Source organism: Salminus brasiliensis, chromosome 9, assembly GCF_030463535.1.
Source record: "Salminus brasiliensis chromosome 9, fSalBra1.hap2, whole genome shotgun sequence".
NCBI lineage: Eukaryota > Metazoa > Chordata > Actinopteri > Characiformes > Bryconidae > Salminus > Salminus brasiliensis.
The window spans coordinates 36,445,293-36,468,680 of NC_132886.1; the positions used below are offsets into that span (position 1 = coordinate 36,445,293).

Consider the following 23,388-nt stretch of genomic DNA (forward strand, 5'->3'; position numbering starts at 1 on the left):
ACCCACACTGCGTAGGTGCCCTTTGTAGGGGCCCTGATTGGAGAGCTTATTGTAGTTTACAGGTAAATAAAAGACTTGAATGACTTTGATTATCTGGCTCCAATGGCACCTGAAAAAGGGGTGCCATTGGACTTGCCAAATTGTGATGGGTCAGAGCATCTCCAAAACATCAGGCAGGTCTTGTGGGGTGTTTCCTAGGAGGCAGTGGACAGTACCTACCAAAAGTGCTCCAAAGAAAGATAGCTGGTGAATCAGTGACAGGGTCATGGGCATCCAAAGCTCACTGATCCATGGAGGCCTCACCCCACAACTTACTGGACTACAAGGATTTGCTGCTAACTTCTTGGTGGCAGGTACAACAGGAGATCTTCAGAGGTCTTGTGTTAGCCACAACATCAGCAAGACCAGGTTACAGTTTTATAGAAAGAACTTGTCGTCATTCCACAACTTTGCAGGACTTCAGCATTTTGATCTCAGCATCAGCTAACATTAGCAGCTCGCCCTCAGCAGCCAGAGTCAGAGAGAGCACAACTTCTCGGCCTTGCTCTCTCAGGGGTGGGTTGATGGCACTTTCTCCCCTCTCCATCACTCATGGATGTTGCACAGTCGGAAAAGAGGCAGTGGCTGACTTCATGTGTCGGAGGAGACTAGGGCTAGTACCTTCCTAGTGTTGGAGGCATTGCTAGTAATAGAGAGTGTTCACATGAACTGGGATTGGGTTATCTTCTACAATGGGTATAAAATGGGGTAACAAAAGAAAATGGACACTGAGTACATATTTGTTATATTTACTAATCTGGCTCTTTCTTCAGACAGCAGGGTATCTAAGTAGGGGCTGGCTTTGACATTTTGACTATTTTCCACCACAAGAGGTGTGGTTTACCCCTGACGACACAATGCACTCTGTGTCTATATGGTGCTTTTACTCTCACACACTTTCACTTACCTAACACAACCAAAACAGTCTCTCTTGCTCGCTTGCTGTCTCTCTTTCTCTCCCTCACACACAACAGCCTTTAGAGGGAGATTCATTTATTCATTTAGCCACTCTAAGCTCTTCCAAATGAGCAGGTTTCAGAAGAGGTCACTCTTGCGCTGACTCCTGTCCCCAGAGGGCACTGTCTAATTCCTGTCCTAATTACTCACTTTGTCAGCCCCGTAATTTATAGTCACCTTCAAGTGCACTGTGGGCCGGCCCCCACCGCCGCTGGCTCGCTGTGGCTTTCCAGAGCTGGACACCACTGGGTAGCGGGCCACACAAACACTCATGTCAAACGCTGGTCATGCAGTGTTCTTGTACCTCATGCACTGCATTGGACAGTTTAAAAGCCCAGCCTCTGCTGCTCAAATTAAATTGGAAGCGCCGGCGCATTCGTTCCCAGGGCCTTCATTTGCCGTGCTTCCGTTTTTCATTTCAGGCCGCCCTGCTGACCTACATTTGGAGCTTTTTTTTTTTTTATCATGTTTCAGTTTTAGGGGGGGGAGGGTAGGACACCGCAAAGTAACACACAGGGTTCCAGGCATTGTGGCGGCGCAGTCAAGGTTTCAGAGCGTCTCACCAGAATTCACCTTGTATAACTTTCATAGCAGCATGCTGCCTTGCCCTAACCATGCAGTGTCACTGATGCAAAGTACCACTCTTTCACAGCACCCCCGGTGTTTTGCTTAACCGCAAAATAGCTGATCGGCCAAACATTTCCAATATAGCCAAACAGTTTTTATGCCTCCTATTCGGTGATGAACAAACAGCACCCCTAGTGGAGGCTAGTGGAAGTTACAAGCCACAAGGCAAGGCATTTGGATATGTAAATAAAATGCATGGTGTTTTCATATGTACATTGTTATAAATGTTCAGGAGGTTGAAGTGTGGCAGTACCATACCTCTCTGCCATCCTTTAAGAGTCCATTTTTTTGTGAAAGTAGACCTGGGCGATAAAACGTCATATGTATCACAATAGACAAGATATCATCCATTACGATAAGAACATTTTTTGATTACAGTGATTCAGTGTTCAGTAGTTTTACTAATAGTTTGCAAACCAGCAGAAAACCATGAATACACCAAATTCGATTTTATGAAGTCATCCCAAGTATGCGCCCGCCCTGGCTCATAAATCGCCTCACTATATTATAGCATTATATTCCTTGATAATAAGGCATGCTATGAGTTGACACGCAAGCAGTCAATTATTTAACAGATGTAGGGAGGTAGTAGCGTAAGATACATAAGTAGCACAAATGGTTCTGCGTTTACATGGCTTCTGTGTGGACTCCTAGCCGGCTACCTAGGCTTTGATAAGTTAGCTAACAGGCTAAACACCACAGCACAGACCAGCTGTGACCAGTGTTCCAGCTGTGGCTCAAATCTCACCCGTTTAGAGAGCAAACCTCATATCGAGAGAGGGTCTTAGGTGTGTTTTCAGGCACATTTAGTAGACTGGCTCGTCCACGTTTGCTTACTCTTTTTCAGTGAGCTCCCAGAGCACCCTCAATGAACTCATTTGGTCGTGTACTAGATACAGACACAGAGCAGAAATTGTAATTGACACATCGTAATTTTGAAATAACATATTTGTATATTTTGAATATTTGTGTGCTCTTGTTCTTTATTAAAAATAGGTATTCATAGTTTGTCCATAATTATCGATATTGACTGAAATTTGTCAGCTGTATCGCCCAGCCCCAAGTGAAAGATGTAAAAGCTATCTAAGAAGCTTGAGTCAGTGTAAAAGGATGTTCCAGATCAAATCACAGAAGCAACCTCATGACTTCAGCATCCACACCACTCTCCTTTTTTTTTTTCTTTCTTTCTTTTCAGAAAAGTCCATTTGCTGCGTATTACCTTTCCCGTGGAGGCCAGCCTTAAAATTTAATAACCCCCGCTGAATTGTTTCCCAGCTCCCATCATTTGCCCAGCAGTCTTTGTTCGGAATGAACTGGTGCTTAATGCCCCGCGCTAAATCATTTTGTTGCTCTGTGGGATGAGATGAGGAGTCTGGTGAAAGAGAGGGAGAAGACTTTAAGCTTTAATCAGGCCTGAAGTTTTGATCCGAGCCCATCATTGAACACAGCCCAAACAAATTCTGTCCGAACCTGAAGTCCTGTACAAAGCTTACCTCAAAGCCAGACACTGGCCCAAAACAACAGGTGAAAACAACTCTTTGTTTTCAGTATTTAAACCAAATCCTTTAAACTACAGAACATATTGTGATAAAATGTATTTGAATATTTACTCATTGTAATATTGTAATATCTGTATATACACACTGATCATTAGTGTGGCGACAAATACGCTTTAGTGCACTGTAGCGTAATGAAATTGAGCATAATTGAGTTGGCTATGGGCCTTATTCAACATTCGTCCAACAGCGCTACCGTGGACCACAGCTATAGCTATCCATTAGCATAGTGTTAACTGCTAAGACTCACGTAGGATCCCATTGAGTTAGTTTCAAACAGACTTCTTTAGGCAGGTGTGGCTTATGAATGCAGTTTGCACTAAAGTGAACTTACTAAACTCCCTGCACTTACTGGTCCTGATTTAGCAACACACCAAATGAACAAAAGGAAGTGTAAGTGGGTCCACACCGGTGCGGAACGGTGCGGCACGGCCTTAGTAACCATTTTCATATCATGCTGAAGCAGATTTACGGTCTTGGTGTTATTGTTAAAATGTAAAAGCTCTTTGTCAGTGAACATTTTCATCATTTTCATTCTGTTGATGAGATTAAGTGAATGGAGAAAATCTAATGAAGGCTAAAATCCATTCAACCTGGGAGACTATGAGATTTAAATCGTCAGTTCCTTTTAGGTTTGGACAGATATTTCAAGCTCCAAGAAAGAGGGAGAGTGCATTCAGATGTTCTTCGCTCCATTCGCCACGTCTCGCTTATGATTGTCCCTCCACGAAAGACCTGATTCTGGCCCATTACTCACCCATACATCAGCTGCCACTTACAAATGCTCAGCCAATCTCATGCTTCAGTGGCCAGCTCCAGTCACCACTCCCAGAACCGTCGCCAGCTCTGTCTATCAGATCGGACCGCGGACTATCATTTTAATCCCCCTTGTTTCGGTCAGGGTCCTTCTTTCTTCATCAATAACTCCACAATCTTACTGAAGTCATTTGCAGCTTCCCTTTTTTTGCCCGAACTGACTGTTGTTAAGAACTCTCCGTTGTGTGTCTAATTCCTCGTTGAGGCTTTTTCAGTTGAGTGGATAGCTGGGAAGGCGCCACCTGCGATAGTAAGGAAATGTGAGCACAGACGGCATCTCATAAATCTCTTTTCAATTTCTTTCATTTTTTCTTTTTTTTTTTTTTTTTTTTAAGTCAAAGCAGGACAGCCTTCTTTCCTCTGGTTCTTCTTCATGCTCTTAGGGAGTTTCTCCTTTTGAGTCTTGGTTTCTCTCAGTGGTTCTTCCTCATGCTCTTAGGCAGTTTCTTCCTCTCAGTAGTTCTACGAGAAGACTCTGGAGACATGAGGGCAGTAAATCGTAAATTCCTTGACAAATAATGAGGTGGAAACAGTGTTGGCAAGTTAGAGCTGTTGATCGTCTTTGGCGTGGGCGTTTGGCGTAGGCCTTGACGTCAGCCCAGGTCTTGCAACATCGGGACTCTAGAACCTATCGAAGGTCATTAAATAATATTTAATAAAATTATTTTTAAAATTTTAATATTATTAAAATATATATTATTATTTTAATATCATTTAATTTATTTGCTTTTATTATTGTTATTTATTCTTATTATTTTAATATTATTTTACAAAATGTAATAAAATATAAATATTAAATAAATAAATATTTTTTTAAAACACTGCAAAGAAGCAAAGCTTTCGTAAGTGACGTCACGTCTCTCCCTCCTTCCTTCCCATCGATTTTTTAAAAAATATTTATTTTATATTATTATTATTTATAATTTATAATTTATATTTATATTTATTCACTTAATAAATATATATTTTTTTTTTTTAACATGTTAATGTTAAATATTTTTTTCAAATATTTATTTATTTCTCTAATCCTGGTTCACTTTTACCCTTTGTGCGATTCATGTGAATTCAGTATTACAACAACCTTACTGACACCTTTGTAAGGAAGTGGTTTCCAGACAAACCCTGGAGTGGTTTGTTTGTGGTGAGAACGTGATCTAACCTCCCTTCCATCCACCTCATCAGGTGGACTCTGCAGGTTTGAGCCAAAGGCTCCTATAGCCAGGTGTTAACCTGGTATATTGCCCAGGTAATCAGCACTACTACAGCTATATGAGCAAGTGCCAGCTCTGCCTTTGCTCCATGGTAAACTGCACAGAAATATGCACTACCCTGGAACACAGGACCTGTATTTACTTTCTTGCTCCCGCCCCAGACAGGTCTGACCAGTGAGCAGAGAGAGTGCGGCATGTTTCTCACGTGGTTTGCTGTGACGCATTTTGGTGCGCTTGGATTTTTCCCTGTGTAAAAACACAAATCAAACCAAGTGGGAAACGCTGGACGTTTGGACTTTTCAGTCTTGATTCTGCTCAATGGTTCTTCCTCATACATCTCTTGAATTTCCCCTCTTGTGCTTTGGTTTCCTGGTTTGTGGCCTGGGCCAGATTTCTGCAAAGCTACTTCGGGAAATGATCCATCGTATTAAGAACTAAATAAATTAATACAATTCAGTTAAAACTAATTGGAAGACCTGGCCTTTGAATGTTGCCGCTCCAGGAATATAGAGTCTCCGTGTTAAACTGCAGCAGACGTGAATAGGAGCTTGATTTTCCTCAATTGGAATCAGACCTGAGAATCAGGGCCAACTTTTCAGATTATAAGGTCCAGGTGCACTTGCAGCTTTGCAGGCCTTCACGCTGACATGAAGAAAATCAAGCCGCCACTTTCCCAATCAGGATTCCATTCTCTGTTTAAGACATCTCCCTCAGCTTTCTGGACTTTCACATTCCACTGGGCAAGAAAGTCTTATCTGTCTGACTGTTTGTTCCCTTTTTTATCTTAATCCTCTATGAGAGGTGTCTCGAATCCTGAGAGAGAAGAGAGAACGGTTTTCTTTTGTCTGCCTAGCTGGTCCAAGACGTTAGCGAGTGATTACTCCTGCAGGGTTGCCCAAGTGACAGATGATGGAATGGAAAAGCTGCACCTAAAATTAGCCCAATCCTCCAGCTTAATCAACTGCATTTCCTAGAATGCCTCATTTTCATAGGCCGCAGCTTTTTCTGATTAAATGCCATCCTCTAACAGATTTCAAGAGCAATCATTTGCTCGTTGCAGATTTGTCTGGGGGTGTGTTCATTTACATTTCCAGCGTTTAGCTGACGCTCTTATCCAGAGTAAATTACAGAGGTGGGCCGGTGTGGTGTTAGGAGTCTTGCCCAAGGATTGTTGGTGTAGCACAGCATAGTCACCCAGACCGGGAATCGAACCCCAGTCTCCCACGTGGTGTGGCAGCTCACTGGCAGTAGTGGTGTTATCTGTTGTGCCACATCAACCACACAGCAGAGTAGTCTTACCTTGACCTCTTGACGCACCAGGGTTTACAACACACTAAGGTGTATTACTCCGTAACTACAGGGACTTCTGTACAAACCGGTGGGGCTTAATAATAGAAGTTTGTAATAACACTTTTGGCCCGCCGGCAGGCCAAATCTGTCAGACGGTGAGCGAGTGTATATACAGTCAAAAGTCTGTTCATAATCAGATTTCTGCAGTTATCTGATTATTCAAGTGGTCATGTAAACTTACGATATCAATACGGTAGCCTGTACCAATACCAATGAAATTCTGATTCTCAATTACAATACCCTGACAAATATTCACATAAAATTTCAGCACTTTTTGGTGGAAGAAATTCCACCATGTTTATTTCCAGCAGCAAGAGTGGGATGGAGAATTTGGTTAGTAAAGTGTTATCTTCTCGTCAAGTAATAAAAAACCCACTAAACAAATTTGTGCCAAAAAATCTAAACTAATCAACTTTATGGTGGCATAAAATTTCTATTGCAGTGCCCAGCTGCCTGAAATATGGAAGTAATAATGCAAATGTGCCTCAGTGTAATAAATAAGACAGAATACGAATATACTAATATTTTCAATAGTATTTAATTAATATTAATATATTCTTCTTCTTTTTTTTTTTTTTAAATACTTTGTACTGTTTATACAACAAAAAAAAAAACTAAAATAAACAGACAAACAAACAAGCAACAACAAAAAAAAAGTACATATCAAACAAACCCTACCCCCTCCTGTCGAGCACATTCAAGAAAGAAATAAAATAATAATAATAATAATAGTAATAATAACAACAACAACAATAATATTGTGATAGAAAATAAAAATAACAGCAACAATGACAGTAACATCAGAAGGAAAAAATAAATAAATAAATAAACGAAGAGAAAAAAAAAAAAAAAAAAAAGTTACTTACAGTTACTTACATTTATGGTCTTACATTTACTTGAAATAACTAATTATTGGATTCCAAATCTGGTTAATGTACTTCTGATATTCTTATTATAAAACTAATTAATAATTAGAAAAAGAAGAGCACTGTCCAGCAAGTACCTGCAAATCCAATTATGGAGAAAATTCTCATAATCCATTGGTTGTTGAGTCTTCATCAGCATTGAACAGCTAGCAACAGTCTAAAGCTCCTCTATGGAGGCAGTCCCTGTTACTCATCCAACACGAGAAGCTACCGATGCGGTCATCCAACAAATAAGCCTACAGTACAGTTCTCTGAGAAACTGATCTGTTGGAACATCTACTGAGGAAACGTGCTTCATTACCATCCCACGTTCATTACCATCTCGGCTCATAAGCCCATCTGAAGAGGCGGTCCCAGTTTTGGCTGTGGAAACTTGTGTGGGGGGCTAAAGGTTGCAAAAGGTTGGGATCCAAAGTATGGGGTAGTTGACCCATATCATGCAGAGGCATCCAACGGAGATTAGGCTGTGTTTCCCTGGCCAGCCACTCTCAAGAGATCCTGAGAGTTCAGGATGGAGGTTCACATTAGGTAAGATTCACAGCCGTCATAAAAGTCAGAAGCAGCATTAAAGAACATTCATTACCTTCAACACTTGTTGGGATTGGCTTAGCGGCCCGGCGCTAATTCGCATTTCATTTTTCGTCCCTGAAGCCAATATGCGTTTTATTACGGTCATAATCTGTGTGTTTTGCTGGCGGCTGCCACAGACGTAATTACAATTACTTTGCAATTAACGATATTCAGGTGTTCGCTGCCAGTTGTGCGCCTTCTCCAGGCTGTTCATTTTCAAACTTAATTCAGAGCCACTGAGGTTTTTATTTTTTTGTTGTTGATGTTGATTTTTGCCACTTTGCAGTGCATCACTTGGCTTGTTCAATTATGCAATGCTAATTCTTCTAATGTTATGCTTCAGATATTTTAATGCCACTGGACATAAGTATATAATTCTTGTGAGTGAGTTTTTGGAAGCACTTCTTTATGGTGTTTTCAGATATCAGACATTTTCGCATGATTTTAGAGGGTTTCTTCTTTCTGCCTTGGTTCATTTTTCTTTTCTTCATTTGAGTCTGGGGTCCTCTCAAAAGTTCTTCCTCTTGCTCTTAGAGAGTGTTCTTTATTTGAGTTTCTGTTCTCAATGGTTCTTCCTCCTTTTAAGTGTTGGTTCCTCTCTGTGGATCTTCTTGCTCTTAAGGAGTTTCTTCTCAATGGATCTTCCTCCTTTTGTCGATCTTCCTCGTGTTCTTAAGGAGCTTCTCCCTTTTGAGGCTTGGTTCCTCTTAGTGGTGTCGCTTCATGCTCTTAAGGAGTTTCTCCTTTTTTAAGGTTTGATGGTCCTTCCTCACACTTTAAGAGGGTGTTCTTCTGTTGAGTCTGGGTTCCTCTCAAAAGTTCTTCCACTTGCTCTTAGAGAGTGTTCTTTATTTGAGTTTCTGTTCTTCTCAATGGATCTTCCTCCTTTTGTCGATCTTCCTCATGTTCTTAAGGTGTTTCTCCTTGAGGCTTGGTTCCTCTCAGTGGTGTCTCTCCATGATCTTAAGGAGTTTCTTCATTTTTAAGGTTTGATGGTCCTTGAGGGTGGTGTTCTTTTGAAGCTTGGTTCCTCTCAGTGGTGTCTCTTCATGATCTTAAGGAGTTTATTCATTTTTAAGGTTTAATGGTCCTTGAGGGTGGTGTTCTTTTGAAGCTTGGTTCCTCTCAGTGGTGTCTCTCCATGATCTTAAGGAGTTTATTCATTTTTAAGGTTTGATGGTCCTTGAGGGTGGTGTTCCTTTGAGGCTTGGTTCCTCTCAGTGATGTCTCTTCATGATCTTAAGGAGTTTCTTCATTTTTAAGGTTTGATAGTCCTTGAGGGTGGTGTTCTTTTGAAGCTTGGTTCCTCTCAGTGGTGTCTCTCCATGATCTTAAGGAGTTTCTTCATTTTTAAGGTTTGATGGTCCTTGAGGGTAGTGTTCCTTTGAGGCTTGGTTCCTCTCAGTGGTGTCTCTTCATGATCTTAAGGAGTTTCTTCATTTTTAAGGTTTGATAGTCCTTGAGGGTGGTGTTCCTTTGAGTCTGGGTTCCTCTCAAAAGTTCTTCCTCGTTCTCTTATCACAGTTTGTCCTTGTCTTGGTTAAGTCTTGGCTCCTCTTAGTGGTTCTGTTTTTTTCCTCTTGAGTGCTTGCCCCCCCTTACATATACACCAGTGAGAAGAGCCAGCAAAAGGATATAAAAACAGTGTCACAGAGATTCAAAAACGTCCTGGCAGAAAAGAAAAAAGCATCTTGAGGAGTCCAGGGAGACAGGAAGGCGGAGATAAACGGAAAGGAATGAGACCGAGGAGAGAGGAACCCTGTGTACTACTCCACATGTCCCTGGAGAGATGGCAAAAGAAGCTCTCTGCTGCTTTCCCTAGAGATCCAGGCCCAGTCAGAGAGGTGTCTACCTATTAAGACTCTTTAGATGTATACGATTCTCCTCAGCACCACTTGGGCTGGTGTCTTTTTTTCCCCACCCTGTGTTTGTATGTGAGAGAGAGAGAGAGAGAGAGAGAGAGAGAGAGAGAGAGAGAGAGAGAGAATGTGTGCTAAGCTGCTGTTTACACTTTAACATTGCATTTAAAAAGTAAAGAGTATTTAGGATGTGGTTTTACTGGCCTGTTTACCACCCTGTTACTTTGCCTCCGGCTTAATTCACGTAGCAGCCCATATTCTCATAACTAGCGGAGGTGGTTGTTGGTGGTGATGTGTTGCTCTCCAGGATCAACAACTCCTGAACAACAAGTTTTACTGCCTCACCAGCGTTAACCAGGGCCTTCACTAGTGGGTGGGGGTCTTTGTAAATTCTGGAGTCAAGACTGTGATGTAACAGTTTTTGGGGGTTTGGAATTGGCTTGTTTTCCAGCTTTGTTCTGGTTGTGCCAGGGTTTCTTTTGATGGAGGAACAACAGTGTTTGAGGTTCACTGTTTGTCACTTCTGAACTGTGTACCGAACTCTTGTATTGATAAATGATGCCAGGATAAATAGTGTTTTCCATTTTAGGGCACCTTTAATGACTTTGCGGAAGTTTGCTTCCAAAGTGTGGAGCAGTGTACTTTTCCCATGTAATTCATTAGAGTACAGCACTGCTCCCTAATGACACATTCTGGAAAACACTTCTTTAGTTAAACTTGGTTAGATGTGTCGGTTGTTGGCAAACTGACTCGAGTGGGAAATAATTTGGAAATGTTCATCGCTTGCTTCCATGCTTTTGGCCTGCAGGATACTTGGCGTGCTGGCTAACCACTTATTGGCAGGGCTGCTACACTTTGCTAGATGAGAAGTGCTAGGCTGAAATCAATTGTGTGAGTTAGCAACAGTAACCAAGGCGCAAGGGATTTGACAATCAGTCCGTTGTTCGCTGCCACAGAGAAAACCACTACTGGGAAGAGGCAGAGATTCAAGTATCTTGATATTTCTTGGACTAATAAATCTTTGTCACCCTAATGAGTGTCTGATTAGAATTGCACTTAATTAATTATCCGGCGGATGACAAATGATTAATAGCCGAGCTAATGAGCCCAAATTGATTTGAATCTCTTCTTTATTGATGGTACGTTTTAGCGAATCTCTAATTCGTGTTGATGTTGAACAGCAGCACTGCTTCCGAAACCCTGCTGATTAAAATGCAAAGCTCGACACTCGAGGCCGGAGTCATGATATGCTTTGTTCTGTTCGGTTTAGCTGGGACATCAGAGATGGGGTACTAAAAATAAACGATGGTATGCTATCATGATATCGATTAAGTGGCTTGATGGCGTTTGTGCTTCCCATTTTCCCATTACAAGAGGGAAAATGCAGCAATGCATGTGTCAAGAGCTGTGCATGACCCAAAAGTCCAAAATGTGGAAATGCTTCACTTTATCATTTCTAAAAAGTGTTTACTGTAAGATCTGCTTTTCCTGCCTGAACATCTAGAGAACATCCTCAGCACAACATCCTCAGGAATTGCTACAACGGCTGTTAAACTCTGAGCTGGACACACACAGACAGAGTCTAAGAATAACGTTTGAACTCCTGAACAACATCATCTCTTGAACTTGTGAAGTTTTACTGCCTTGCTAGCTTTGACTAGGACTTTCACTAGTATTTGGGAAGGGTCTATATAAATTCTGGGTTGTAAATATAGTAAGTGAATAACAGTTTTGGGGTTTTGGAATTGGCTGGTTTTCCAGCTCTGTTTTGGTTATGCTGGACTTGCTTGTGAAGAAGGAATTACAGGGTTTGAGGTTGGCCTGATGACGTTTGTGCTTCCCATTTACATCCTGTGACTAAAAATGGGGGAAATCTAGCAATGCAGAGCTGTGCATGATCCACAATGTGGAAACATTTCACTTTAACATCTCCATAAAGGGTTTGCTGTAAGATCTTCTCGTCTTGCCTGAACATTTAGAGAACATCCTCAGCACAGATGAATCCTCAGGGCTCTGAGAAACTGCTACACCTGCTGTTAAACTTGTGATGGGACCCAACAACTCTGGGCAGGTCTAAGAATCTAAGAACAGTGTTTCAACTTAGTTGTATGTAGTACAGGTTGGAGAAAACCTCTAAATACACCTGAAAACAGGTGGAAAGAGGAAACCAAACAACTCCTCAATATGGGTGTGAAAACAAACTCATTGAGTCTCGCCATGAAAAACAAAATAATGAGAGGGTCACAGTCTAGCAGACGTTCACTGCTGGGACTGAGCAGCGGGGGGAGACACGGCGGCTGGGCCTGGGGTAAGGCAGCTAGTTTCTGTGCTCCGCCTCCGAATCCGTCAAGATGCCTGCGAGTGAGAGAGTGTTAGTGCGGTGCTCAGCAGAATGTCTTACTCTTGACTGAGTCTCGGTATCCTTTTTATCAGGCTCCTCGCCGGTGCGGCAGCTGGGCTCATTATCACCAACCAGCCATGTGTGAATCATCTGTCCCCTCCCTTCTTCTGCACGTGGTGCAGCAGGTAGTTCACAACAGAGGTGCCAGGGGTTCAGCACCTTGGACAGTGCCATTACAACCTGGGGGGCACCTCAGTTAAAATAGTGTGTCATGGAATCAGTAGCCGGAGCACGAGAGAGCGCAGTTGACCTTGCTGTCTCTGGGTGGTTAGGTGGCTCACTTTTTCTTCACCTCACTTCAGTGTGATGTTGGCTTGTTGTGCATGTGTCAGAGGAGGCATGCGTCAGTGGGAGGTTTTGGAAGGTGGAAACGTTTTAGCACTGTTTCTGTATAAAATCCTTTCTTGGAATTTTTGTGGGGCTTTTTGTCAAATATGATGAGCAAAAGAAGAAGAAATTGTCCAATTTTAATTTCAAATATTTTGTTATTGACAGACTAATAACGCCGTCCTGTCTTGTCCTGATTAATCTTGTTCTAATTAGAGAAAGATCTGGATAATGTGTGATCACTGTACTGTTATCTGTTTCTTCTTTCTACAGATCTGCGATAAAGAGTGGCATTACTACGTGATAAATGTGGAGTTTCCCGCTGTGACCCTGTTCGTTGATGGAGTGACCTACGAACCCTATCTAGTGACGGACGACTGGCCTATTCACCCCTCTCAGATCGACGTGCAGCTGACAGTCGGCGCTTGTTGGCAAGGTGAGGCCAAGGAGATGTGCAGAAGTTAGAAGCCACCCTTCCAACACGTACGAGTTAGTCATTAGCAGATATTTGTGAGGTTATCACATGTAATCCACTTGCGTGATGAACGTGACAGGCCCATCCCTAACCACTGTGCAACACCTAGGGGACCACCAAAACTGCCCTCATCAGATTAACAACACTTTCAGGTTCCACTGCTCTTACTTCAGATTTTGAAAAATCCATGATGAGAGTCCTATTCTATTGGTAGTGCTTCTCTACAAGGACTAGACAAGCTGTTTATGTGTGTGTGTGTGTGTGTGCATTTGCACATCTGTGTCAACAATGGGTGCAACCTAAAGTAGCTGAATGCATTCATTGGAAGGGGTGTCCACAAACTTTTGAAAATATTGCATTTTATTAAGGGAGTGACATTTGGTCTTCCACAACATGGGAGCACTTTGGAATTAGAATTTCTGGAGTCATTTGATTATTTTGTGCTTGCATTTTCATTCCGCCTCCATCCCTGTTTCCTTGTACGCTGTACTTTTATTTGTTTTGCTTTGTGGGTATTTGTGCGACTATGTTCCATATTTAATTCTCCTCGCTTCCCTTTCGTTTTATTCTTGTTGAGGTTGTTTGTGCTTCACAGAGAGGCTCTGTTCTCTATTTCTGATACTTTCTTAAAAGGCCTTGTGCTTTGCAAAAGCTCTATATAAAGGACTGCTGAAATTCTTCTTATTATTATATTATTATTAATATTATTAAAGTTTTTCACAGATCTACAAAGGCCTCTTTTAAAAAAGCATTTTTTAGTGAAAACAATGGATCTACAGTTGCAGTGGAGGACTACCTCAGATGCTTTCCGGCATGACCTAAAACTATCAGCTAGATGGTTGTAATTTGGACACTATTGCGTGTCCCGACAGGACAGTCACCCCAGTGGCTGAAGTTCGAACGGCCTTCCAAAGTATACTGTGCTTAATAGTCAGGTCTATAGCAGGAAGCAAAAACGCTTAATCAATGATGATGATGGCTACCAACAGCGTCTGGTCAAGGTGCAACTTGCTATATAAACCAAATATTAGGTGCGCTGTCTGTATATTTACGACCCTGTGTTGACTTCAGATGTGTGTTTCCATTAAAGATGTATGCTGAAAAAGAACCGCTTAAAGAAGTCATTGAAAGCCAAATACCACCATGATGATGGTATGCCAACTTCCAAACACAACTGCATGTAGGACCATGGCATAGGCTTGGGCGGTATAATGGTTTACCACGGTTGACTGGATCTCAAAATAAGGACAGTGTTTTAAAAATTACAACGTGTCTAATGTGTCAGATCTCTGTACTGTGTCTATCATTATACTACGCAACCAAATAAGCTCATTTCCCCATGTGCATTTAAGAGAGCCACAGGTGGGGGCACTGTGGGAGCTTATTGATTGGGGGCCACGCTCTGAAAACAGGTGGGAAAAACCAAGCAACCACCATAATTGCAAGTAATTGTGACATTCTGAGTTCGACTAAAAGACGGGGCAAGCAAACCTGAACGCTCCAATCTACTAAATGTGCCTGAAAACAGTGGAAAACACTCCTAAGACTGGAAATTTGGTATTTGCTGTGGTGCTTAGCCTGCTAGCTAGCTTATTGAGGCCTACAAGTCTCCTTCTCTCTGTAATCATCAACACAGCAGTTAGTCCACAGCAGCTGCACCGAGCTATCTCTGTCTGACACTAAATAAGGCAGGATGAGATTGTAAGGACGCTATGGAAACATAACCTGCAGTATTGCAGTGAGACGGCTAACGGTATGAAAAACGTTGATGCCGCCCAACCCTAATTCTTGTTCCTTCTTTTTAGCTTAAACAAATGAACTCTGACATACTTCTGTGCTTTTTACAAAGAGAATGAAGTACTCCTACACTTACAAACAAAGGCTCTCCAAGGCTCAAACAATAAGAAGTAAAAAACATGGCCTGAATCGATCAATGAAAAAAGATTTTAATTACCCTAGTTTCCAACAATCCACCACACGGTGGCGCCAAAGAACAAGTCGAAGGCCATACGTATCTTATGTGTCATGACACAAAGACTGGAAGTGGAGTGTGTCACACTGAGGAGCTCAATGACTTCATAGGATGCCAAAGGATAGTTTTTGCCATATCTGCCCAATTCTATCCGTCCACCTTTGGAAAGGACCCTTGATGAGTTTGATATGGAGGAACTCCAGTGGTCTGCACAGAGGTCCGGCTTTAACCCCTCTAAGCCCCTTTATGATGAGCAGGAACACTGATTGCAAGAAGGACCTTCTTAACTATCATCAGTGCCTGACCTCACAAACCTCACAGTCTTTGGACTGGATTGACACCCATTCCCACAAGCACTCTCCAACATCTTGTGGAAAGCCTTCCAAGAAGAGTGGAGTCAACGCCTTATTAATACTCAAGGCTTGGGGTATTTAGGAAGTATACTAAATGGACAAAAGTATTGGGACACATGTCTTAATCTTTGAATTAAGAGGTATCGTACAGTCCAATTGCCACAGGAGTATGAAACCAAGTGTCCGACAACGTAAAGTTACAGAGCGGAGTTGCCGAACGCTGAGCTCTGCAGAAAAGTCTCCAACGCTCTGTTGACTGCAAACTTCCAAACCTCCTGTTAGAGCTGCAAAGGGACGCCCAACTCCAAATAAATGTCCATGGATTTAGAATGGGATGCCATAAAGGCTCTTTTAGGTGTAATGTGTATGTTTCCCAGTGCTGTTGTCCGTAGACTGTACATATACAAGCCAGTGGACTGGGATCAGAGCTGATCCAGGGATGTTTTAATGGGTTGGGTGTCAGCTATATTAGTGTAGGTCCAGAAGATAACAACTCATAGTGTATGCAAAACAATCCTGTCCTCTGATCCCATGTCATTGCACTGGGCTGTTTTGAGATGTTTCTATTGCTGGTTCTACCCAGGTTCTACTAATATTGAGGAGAAGAAACTCTAAAAAGACACTGCTGTAATAACAACCTCTTGCTCAAGCAACCTTCTTTGTAGCCGACGTGCCCCACTTTCAGAAAAGTCATTAAACAGGTGCAAACTTTAGAGCCGGGTTGAGCAGAAGGGGGGCAGTTGGAGAACGTTACATTATTGACATAAAAGAGAAGGAGTAGAACCCCCAGCTGAAATACCAAGACAGAGAAGATGGGTCTTTTGGCCCCTGGCAGTATCGTTTCTTTTTTTTTCCCTCCTCTCCAGACTGGAAAACATCAAAAGGGAAATTCAGCCCTGTCATTTTCAGCGCTCCGAAACGGGGCCAATGACCACGTTAAAGTGAAGTGAAGAGAAAAAGTCCTTCACTTCACTGTTAGGTGGTAAATAATTTCCTAAACTTCAGCCAGCTAGAAAGCACCAACCGACAAACCTCAAGGTCCCAGCTTCCCCACTCGAGCATTTAGATTTCGTCCGGTTTGGGCCGATTGCTGTTTCTGATTCTTTCTGCTGTTTTCTCCCTCCTGGTGTCGAAGTGGTGATTGTGAGGGAAGCCCCGGAGTGGGGATTAAAAAGGCCATGAATAGAGGAGATGTTCGCTCGCTATTACATCCCAATGAATCTGGCCTAAGCTCCACTAAGCCGCAACTGATAACTTTTCAGGCTATTAGCGGGAGAGATTGCCTCTGCAACTCACTCCATTTTTCGCCCGACACAATCAACAACATAATGACAAGCCACCTCATAATGGAAGTTGGGGGGCCATGTTCTTTCAGGGTGGGCAAATTGAGATGCTTATCGCTGTTCAAGACAGAAATGGAACCCACTGTCCATTGTCTGCGCGACACATCAAACAGGATTAGCACAAACTCCCCACTAAGCGCAGGGCTGCCGAAACCTGCAGTGGGTCGTACTTGTCGTCACGGTGCGTTATTGTGTTACGACTAGAGGGGACACTGATCCAATATGTAGCATCGTTATTGAGACAATTCCAGCAAAAATGGCTAGGCTGAGTTGCCAGAAATGCTTACTTCCATAATGTACATAATGAAAAGTAGATTACATGATCTCAACGATAATCATTAGAATTCTCAAAAACAAGAATTCTCCACTGTTATGTCACTCAAGACTGCTTTGCATTGCATTAATATTCCACCACAGTCAGAATATCTGGGGGAATTTTAAGAAATGCTAATGTACATATATATCTTTAGGGTTCTGAGTGGCTCAACAGTGGCCTTGGGGGCCTATGCTCTTAAGCGATGTTGGCCGGCACCTACGTCTAGTGTTCCCTATAGTAGTGGAGCTGGGGACCCGGCACTTTCCTCAGAGCATGTTGGCTGCCTGGCAAAGCGAGAGATGGTGGCTGTCTTTGCGTGTATCGCAGGAGACTCGTGTTAAGTCCTTACCCTCTTAGTGTTGCTAGTGCTAGGGGGACATTTTACCACTATTGGAAACAGAAGGTTGAGTGGTTGACTTTTGAAGATATCAGAATTCCCGACCAAAACTTTTACAATTAGCTGAATTTCTTTTAAGCTGCTCTGTTTTGCAACATTTTTTGGTGTGATGGCCATGGCCAAACCTATAGCTTGCACCTCTTGAGATATTCCATTGGGGATTTTGATTTTTGACGTGTCTCGATACGATCCAGGCATATATTAATGGATTAATGGTTTTTTTTAGGGTCTTCCAGACCTTAAACTGACCTCCACTGTTCCTGTTTACTGCCATGTCTTAATTACATTACTAACTGAAGAAAAAGCCTTCTTTCCTTCTTGGTGGGCATCAGTTATTATAATTTACAGAGTATTAGACAGCCGCTGTGGGTGTCCAAACCTTAGCATGCCACTGTAAATGAAATTTATACTGAAATGCTTAAAGGTTTCAGGCATGTATGTTGTTGAGATCTGTTGTAAGCCAGTGTCTCTTCCAGCTATTTAAAAAGCATGACTGTTTCTTTACAGTATCATCGCTCATATGACGAGTTGGCTCCCACACAGAACTTTGACTAAGCCATTAGCTGCATAACAACTTTTAGCCCTGTTTTTTTTTCCTGCCCAGTTTCAGACAAGAGAAAGGTGCTGTTACAGCAGCTGTCCCAGCAATGTCCTTCTTTCCGGAGGACGGCAAGAGCGTTCCTCTGCTTTTTTTGTGTCTGTCATAACATTTAATTGATAACATCTGTCAGGGAAATAATTTAAAAATCATAGGCAATTAAGTGCGCTGGGCGCGAGAGGCCGCATAAGGAGCTTGCGTGAGTGGCAGTGTTGGCTGCGATGGGAGCCATTAGCCCCTCCGGAGCTGCCAGCTCATCAGGCGGAGACTGGAGCAGCAAAACAAACACATTGTTAAAATGGAAGCAGGCCTTTTATTCATACATCCAGCCAATACTTAATGTCCTGAACGTCAGCCGGAGATTGCTGCCATTTGAACCGTCCTTTTTCCACGGGTTTATGTCCAGGATATGACTATAATTAATGCCGTGGACCAGCTGAACGCCTCAAAAGCAGAATTGTGAATCTCTGGATGGGAACTAATATTAAGGCATTATGCGACTCTGTAAGGCCTTTAGTTCCTATCCTGGACTAAATGTGATTTTAATTGCCCTTTGGGCATTTTGTGTTTCAGTCCAAAGCTAGGTTTAGTCCACGTCCACTGAACCAGCTCATGGTGTCGGTCAGGCTTAAGTATGAATTTAGAGATGGGCCATTCTTACAGTGTTTTATTGTGTCCTGGTTCAGCCTTGGAACTATGACCTTCGCCCTTAACAAACTAGAAGTGCAGCACTGGTCTGACACTGGGTGGCGCTGTAATGAAATCAATAAACACCTCCAACCACTTAGCTAGGACTTAGGACTGCCCCATCACACAAGCCACAAGCAACAGATTTTTACACCCTGTCTGTCTGTGCACCCTTCTTTTTTGCCTATGATGAGATCCCCAGAAAATAATGCATCACCTTGCGTGTTTAAGGTGGTAGTAGATTCAGGCTCCCGCAGATGATGATGATACACAAGGATTGGGCTATAAATACCTGCGGGGTGAGTGACTGGATTCAGACATTGAGAATAGGTAGTAAAGTGCAGTGAGTGTGGCAAGGATTGGTAAAAAGGAGTGATTGAATTTGGGCGTGGCCAAAGGTCATAGTGTAATAGACGTAGCTGCAGCTCTATGTGCAGGTGTATGGTAGCGTACGGTCATACGGGTCTACCAGCAATGGCAGAAATCCCAGTCTCCTCAAAATTGGCGCCGGATGGATAGGGTGCACTACTTGTGAATGAAAATGGCTTCGATTCACAACACCATAATAACCACCTGGGATACCATAGCAACTGTCCAGCAACTATTAACCACCTGATACCTTACTAATTATCAATATCACCACAGCATCAACATGTTATACAAAAGCAACCGTCTATCAGAAACAGTCGAACCCTAGTGACCATGTAACTTCAGCCACTTAATCTGCACAGCTGTTCTGCATTTCATTCAGGGAATGCACTTGTCCAGTTATTTATGGCTAATGAGATTTTTTTCAATGAGATTTGACATTTTTTACACACTGACATTTAAGAGTGTGTGTGTTTGTGTGTTTCAGGAGGAGAGGTGACCACTCCACGCTTCACACAGTACTTCCGGGGAAGCCTCTCCGGTCTGACCATCCGTCCTGGAAAGATTGAGACGCAGAAGGTCATCTCATGCCTGCAGGCCTGCAAAGAGGGCCTGGACATCAACTCTCTGGAGAGCCTGGGCAAAGGCATCAAGGTGCATACAGAGACACACAAACACACACACACACACACACACACACAGTCACATTTGCATGTGAGAAGCATTTTCAGAGCCAGAACACATGATCGCTGATGATGTATTTCTGCAACGGTAACATTCCATTATATTTTTCTGACCAGAAATCTGACCAATCAATCAGCCAAGACTGGTTTGGTGTCTGACCTTTGCTTCTTTAGTTTTGTTCTGGAGCTGCGAGACTAATGTATATCGGACAGCTATAGCCATGGTCCGCCTCCTTGGTGTGGTTTAAGACTAGTGTGATTAATGCAGGCAGATTACACGATGCTAACCGAGGGATTATGGCCTCAGTGAGTTACATAAGCTACATTGTAGTTGTATACAATCCCTGGTCCTAATTTAGCGTCACAGCAAATGGAAAGAGAAACCGCAATCGTACGGCCTTGGTAACCATTTGGCCCTGCAGTGAAAAAAAAAAGGCCTGTGTGATTTGTAGCTGTCTGGCGCTAGTCAACTTAGCATGAGACGGCTCATAATTTAGCTTTTTCCACTGGAGCCTTTAAGATCCTCGTTACACCGCCTCTTCCAGAGCTCCATTACCTATCTACACCGTTTCGCAAAGCAAAGAAGCCCTGAGCGTTGTCTCAGATATATAGTTTTAATATTGGCAGTTTCTTCTGCCAAAATGAAGAGTTCTAGCAGTTTAGAGTGAAGCAACTTTGGTTACTTAGCAACTGATGGTCAATGAAACCGCAGAGTGATTGTACACCGATCAGCCATAACATTAAAACCACCTGCATAATATGGTGTAGGTCCCCCTTATGGACTTCACAAAACCTCTGAAGGCATCTTTGACACTACTTTAAAACTCTGTGGCCCCCATGGATTTCATCAGCCCATGACCCTTCCCTCCTTGGAGAACTTTTGGTAGGTACTGACCACTGCCTACCAGAAACGCCCCACAAGACCTGCTTGATGTTTTGGTGATGTTCTGACCCAGTAGTCTAGCCATCACAGCTTCCAACACACCAACTTCAAGAACTGATGCTTCACTTGCTGCCTAATATGTAGGTCAAACCCTTTGACAGGTGGCACTGTAAGCAGATTAGTTATATATCAAAATGATTTATGTCACCTTTCAGTAGTTTTATTGTTATGGCTGATCAGTGATTGTACTGTAAATTAAATCTAACAGCATGAGCACTTATTATTTGAAAATCTCATCATCTGTCTCTTTCTCTCTCAGTTTCACTTCAATCCGGCCCAGTCCGTGCTGGTAATGGAAGGGGACGACTTGGACAGCATTAACACAGCCATGGCCAAAGTTTCCTATATTAACTCAAGGCAGTTCCCGACCCCAGGCCTGCGCAGACTTCGCGTAACCACCACTGTCCAGTGAGTGCTTCATTTGCACTGTTACACCACAGCAGCACCATTCCTACACAGGCCCTACTTCATTTCCGTGAATACATATTTCATATATCTTAATACTTGCATTCCACTACTTCCCAAGTAGCACAGCTTTAAAAATTACAGCACTAGAGGACCCAAAGCACAATGCAAGGATGGGAATAACTGATTCCACCACGTAACTTTATTTACGTTTACAGTTTAACCAAAAAAACGTATGGTAGGCAAAGTGAGCATTAGATCATAAGCCAGGTAGGGCCAGGAGGCAGGGTGTTGTAGTGGGGAGCGACAAGGTCTGGAGGGTACGGGGTAGGACTAATCTTCGTCGTTTCAGTTCAGGCGTCCAGGAGGCTTGGATCTCCAGCAGTCAGGCACCAACGGTTCATTTTGCCCTGAACATGGAGGGGAATACACTTACCAGTCCGTTCCCATGTTCCCATGATGGCGGAAGTGGCGTCATTAGTGAGTGCAGTCAGGAGGCCTCGTTAGTAAGTAACCTCTGGGAGTGCACCTCTGTGCCATGTGGCCGGGTCGGCCATCCACGCCGATCGGCTTGAAGGACTGTTCAGCACCATGGAGAGCGGCTCACACTCGGTATCTTGATACACTGGGGCAGTGGTGGCTCAGTGGTTAGAGCGCCGGGTTATCAATAACAGGGTTGTGGGTTCAATTCCCGGGCTTGGCAAGCTGCCACTGTTGGGCCCTTGAGCAAGGCCCTTTACCCTCTCTGCTCTCCGGGCGCTGGAGTTGGCTGCCCACCGCTCTGGGTGTGTGTGTGTACTCACCGCCCCTAGCTCACTAGTGTGTGAGTGTGTGTTCACTACCACAGATGGGTTAAACGCGGAGGACACATTTCGCTGTACAGTTTACACTGTACAGTGACAAATACATGCACCTTTACCTTTACACTGTGAGATCATCTTGACTGTAGAGAGAGTGTTAAGTGTGATGCTCTCTTACCCATTTAAGAATCATTATAATAGTCAAAAATAGACTGTAGGCCAAGGAAGTCTCACCCCAAAAGGCCCCTTACACCTGTCTGACAGACCAGAAACACTACACGCTATATTCACATTACCAGCCTGAAGCCGAGCAAGTCCAACTTTTTACCATAATATTACCCAAATCTTATGTTTTCAAAGGTGCCTGGATCTAAGCCACTTTCATGTGCTGTCCTAGATTGGACATACATCCAATTTTTGGCATCAATGAGACAGATCTGAATCCCCATTTGGGTGTTCTCTAGATCTCTTCTGGACATCTCTAGTTGCACTGTTTGGGTATAGTGTCACTAGGGAGGAGGGTGCCATGTGGGATTCAGCCTTACTCTGACATTCGTGACACAAGAGGTTCATTTGTGTGGCGTTCATTGATTTGGATGTGCACATGAAGGTCATGTTAGAGTTAAAGTACGTGAGGGACTTGCTAACTTTAGCTTTAGCTTTAGTTCTCCAGGTTGCTCGGGCTAGAAGAGAGGGTGGAGCCATGTTAGCCTTGTGATTGGTCAGGGGTATGCTGTTCTAAACCTGACCCAGTGCAGGTTTATCCAGCAGACCTTGTTCTGTAGAGTATGAGTGTGTTCAGAAGACATACTTTGCATGTACATTTCCACTGGGGACCCTGAGGAGCCAGATTAACTTCATTAGAGAGAAAACTCAGATTAAGATTGAAGTTGCCAGGGATCAAAGCATCACAGTATTTTGAATCAATATGATTCATACCGCTAGGTTGTTGCCTACACACAGTCCTTATAGCAAATAGCTGTTTAAGACCTTTGCAGGGTTTTTACCTACCTATTTATTTATTTTACTTAACTGAAAAGTAGCAGTAAAAAAAAAAATTACAGTGCTCAAGGCATCCGCAAAACGTTTGACGTTGGCAGAATTCAGTCTTTCACTGCGTCTTTTTTTCCTTTTTTTTAATTTTTTTTTTAATCATAGCTGTTTTGCAAGAATGACACAAAACACTACCAAAAGCAGACACTCACACTCAATGCCTCCCACATGCAAACACACACACACACAGCACAGATTCCAGCGCTGAAAAGCATGCTTAACCAACCCTGCCGATGTCTGCATTGTACGTTGCAATTGCCGTCTACGTTGTAATTGCTTCATTTACACAAGCGAAGAGAAGCGGTTTGTAGCCTCAGATGAGAGGAGTTAGCAATGAGCGACGGCTCATTTCAGT

General features: G+C 43.0%; 1 protein-coding gene across 1 annotated transcript in view; it reads left to right on the forward strand.

Moving 5' to 3' along the window:
- Nucleotides 1-23,388, forward strand: part of clstn2a (calsyntenin 2a) — a 293,892-nt gene that overhangs the window by 242,854 nt on the left and 27,650 nt on the right. Inside the window, exons 9-11 of the mRNA XM_072688297.1 lie at nt 12,913-13,075; nt 19,637-19,803; nt 21,035-21,183. Coding sequence (XP_072544398.1) covers nt 12,913-13,075; nt 19,637-19,803; nt 21,035-21,183 — 479 coding nt within the window. The remainder of the gene's footprint in view (nt 1-12,912; nt 13,076-19,636; nt 19,804-21,034; nt 21,184-23,388) is intronic.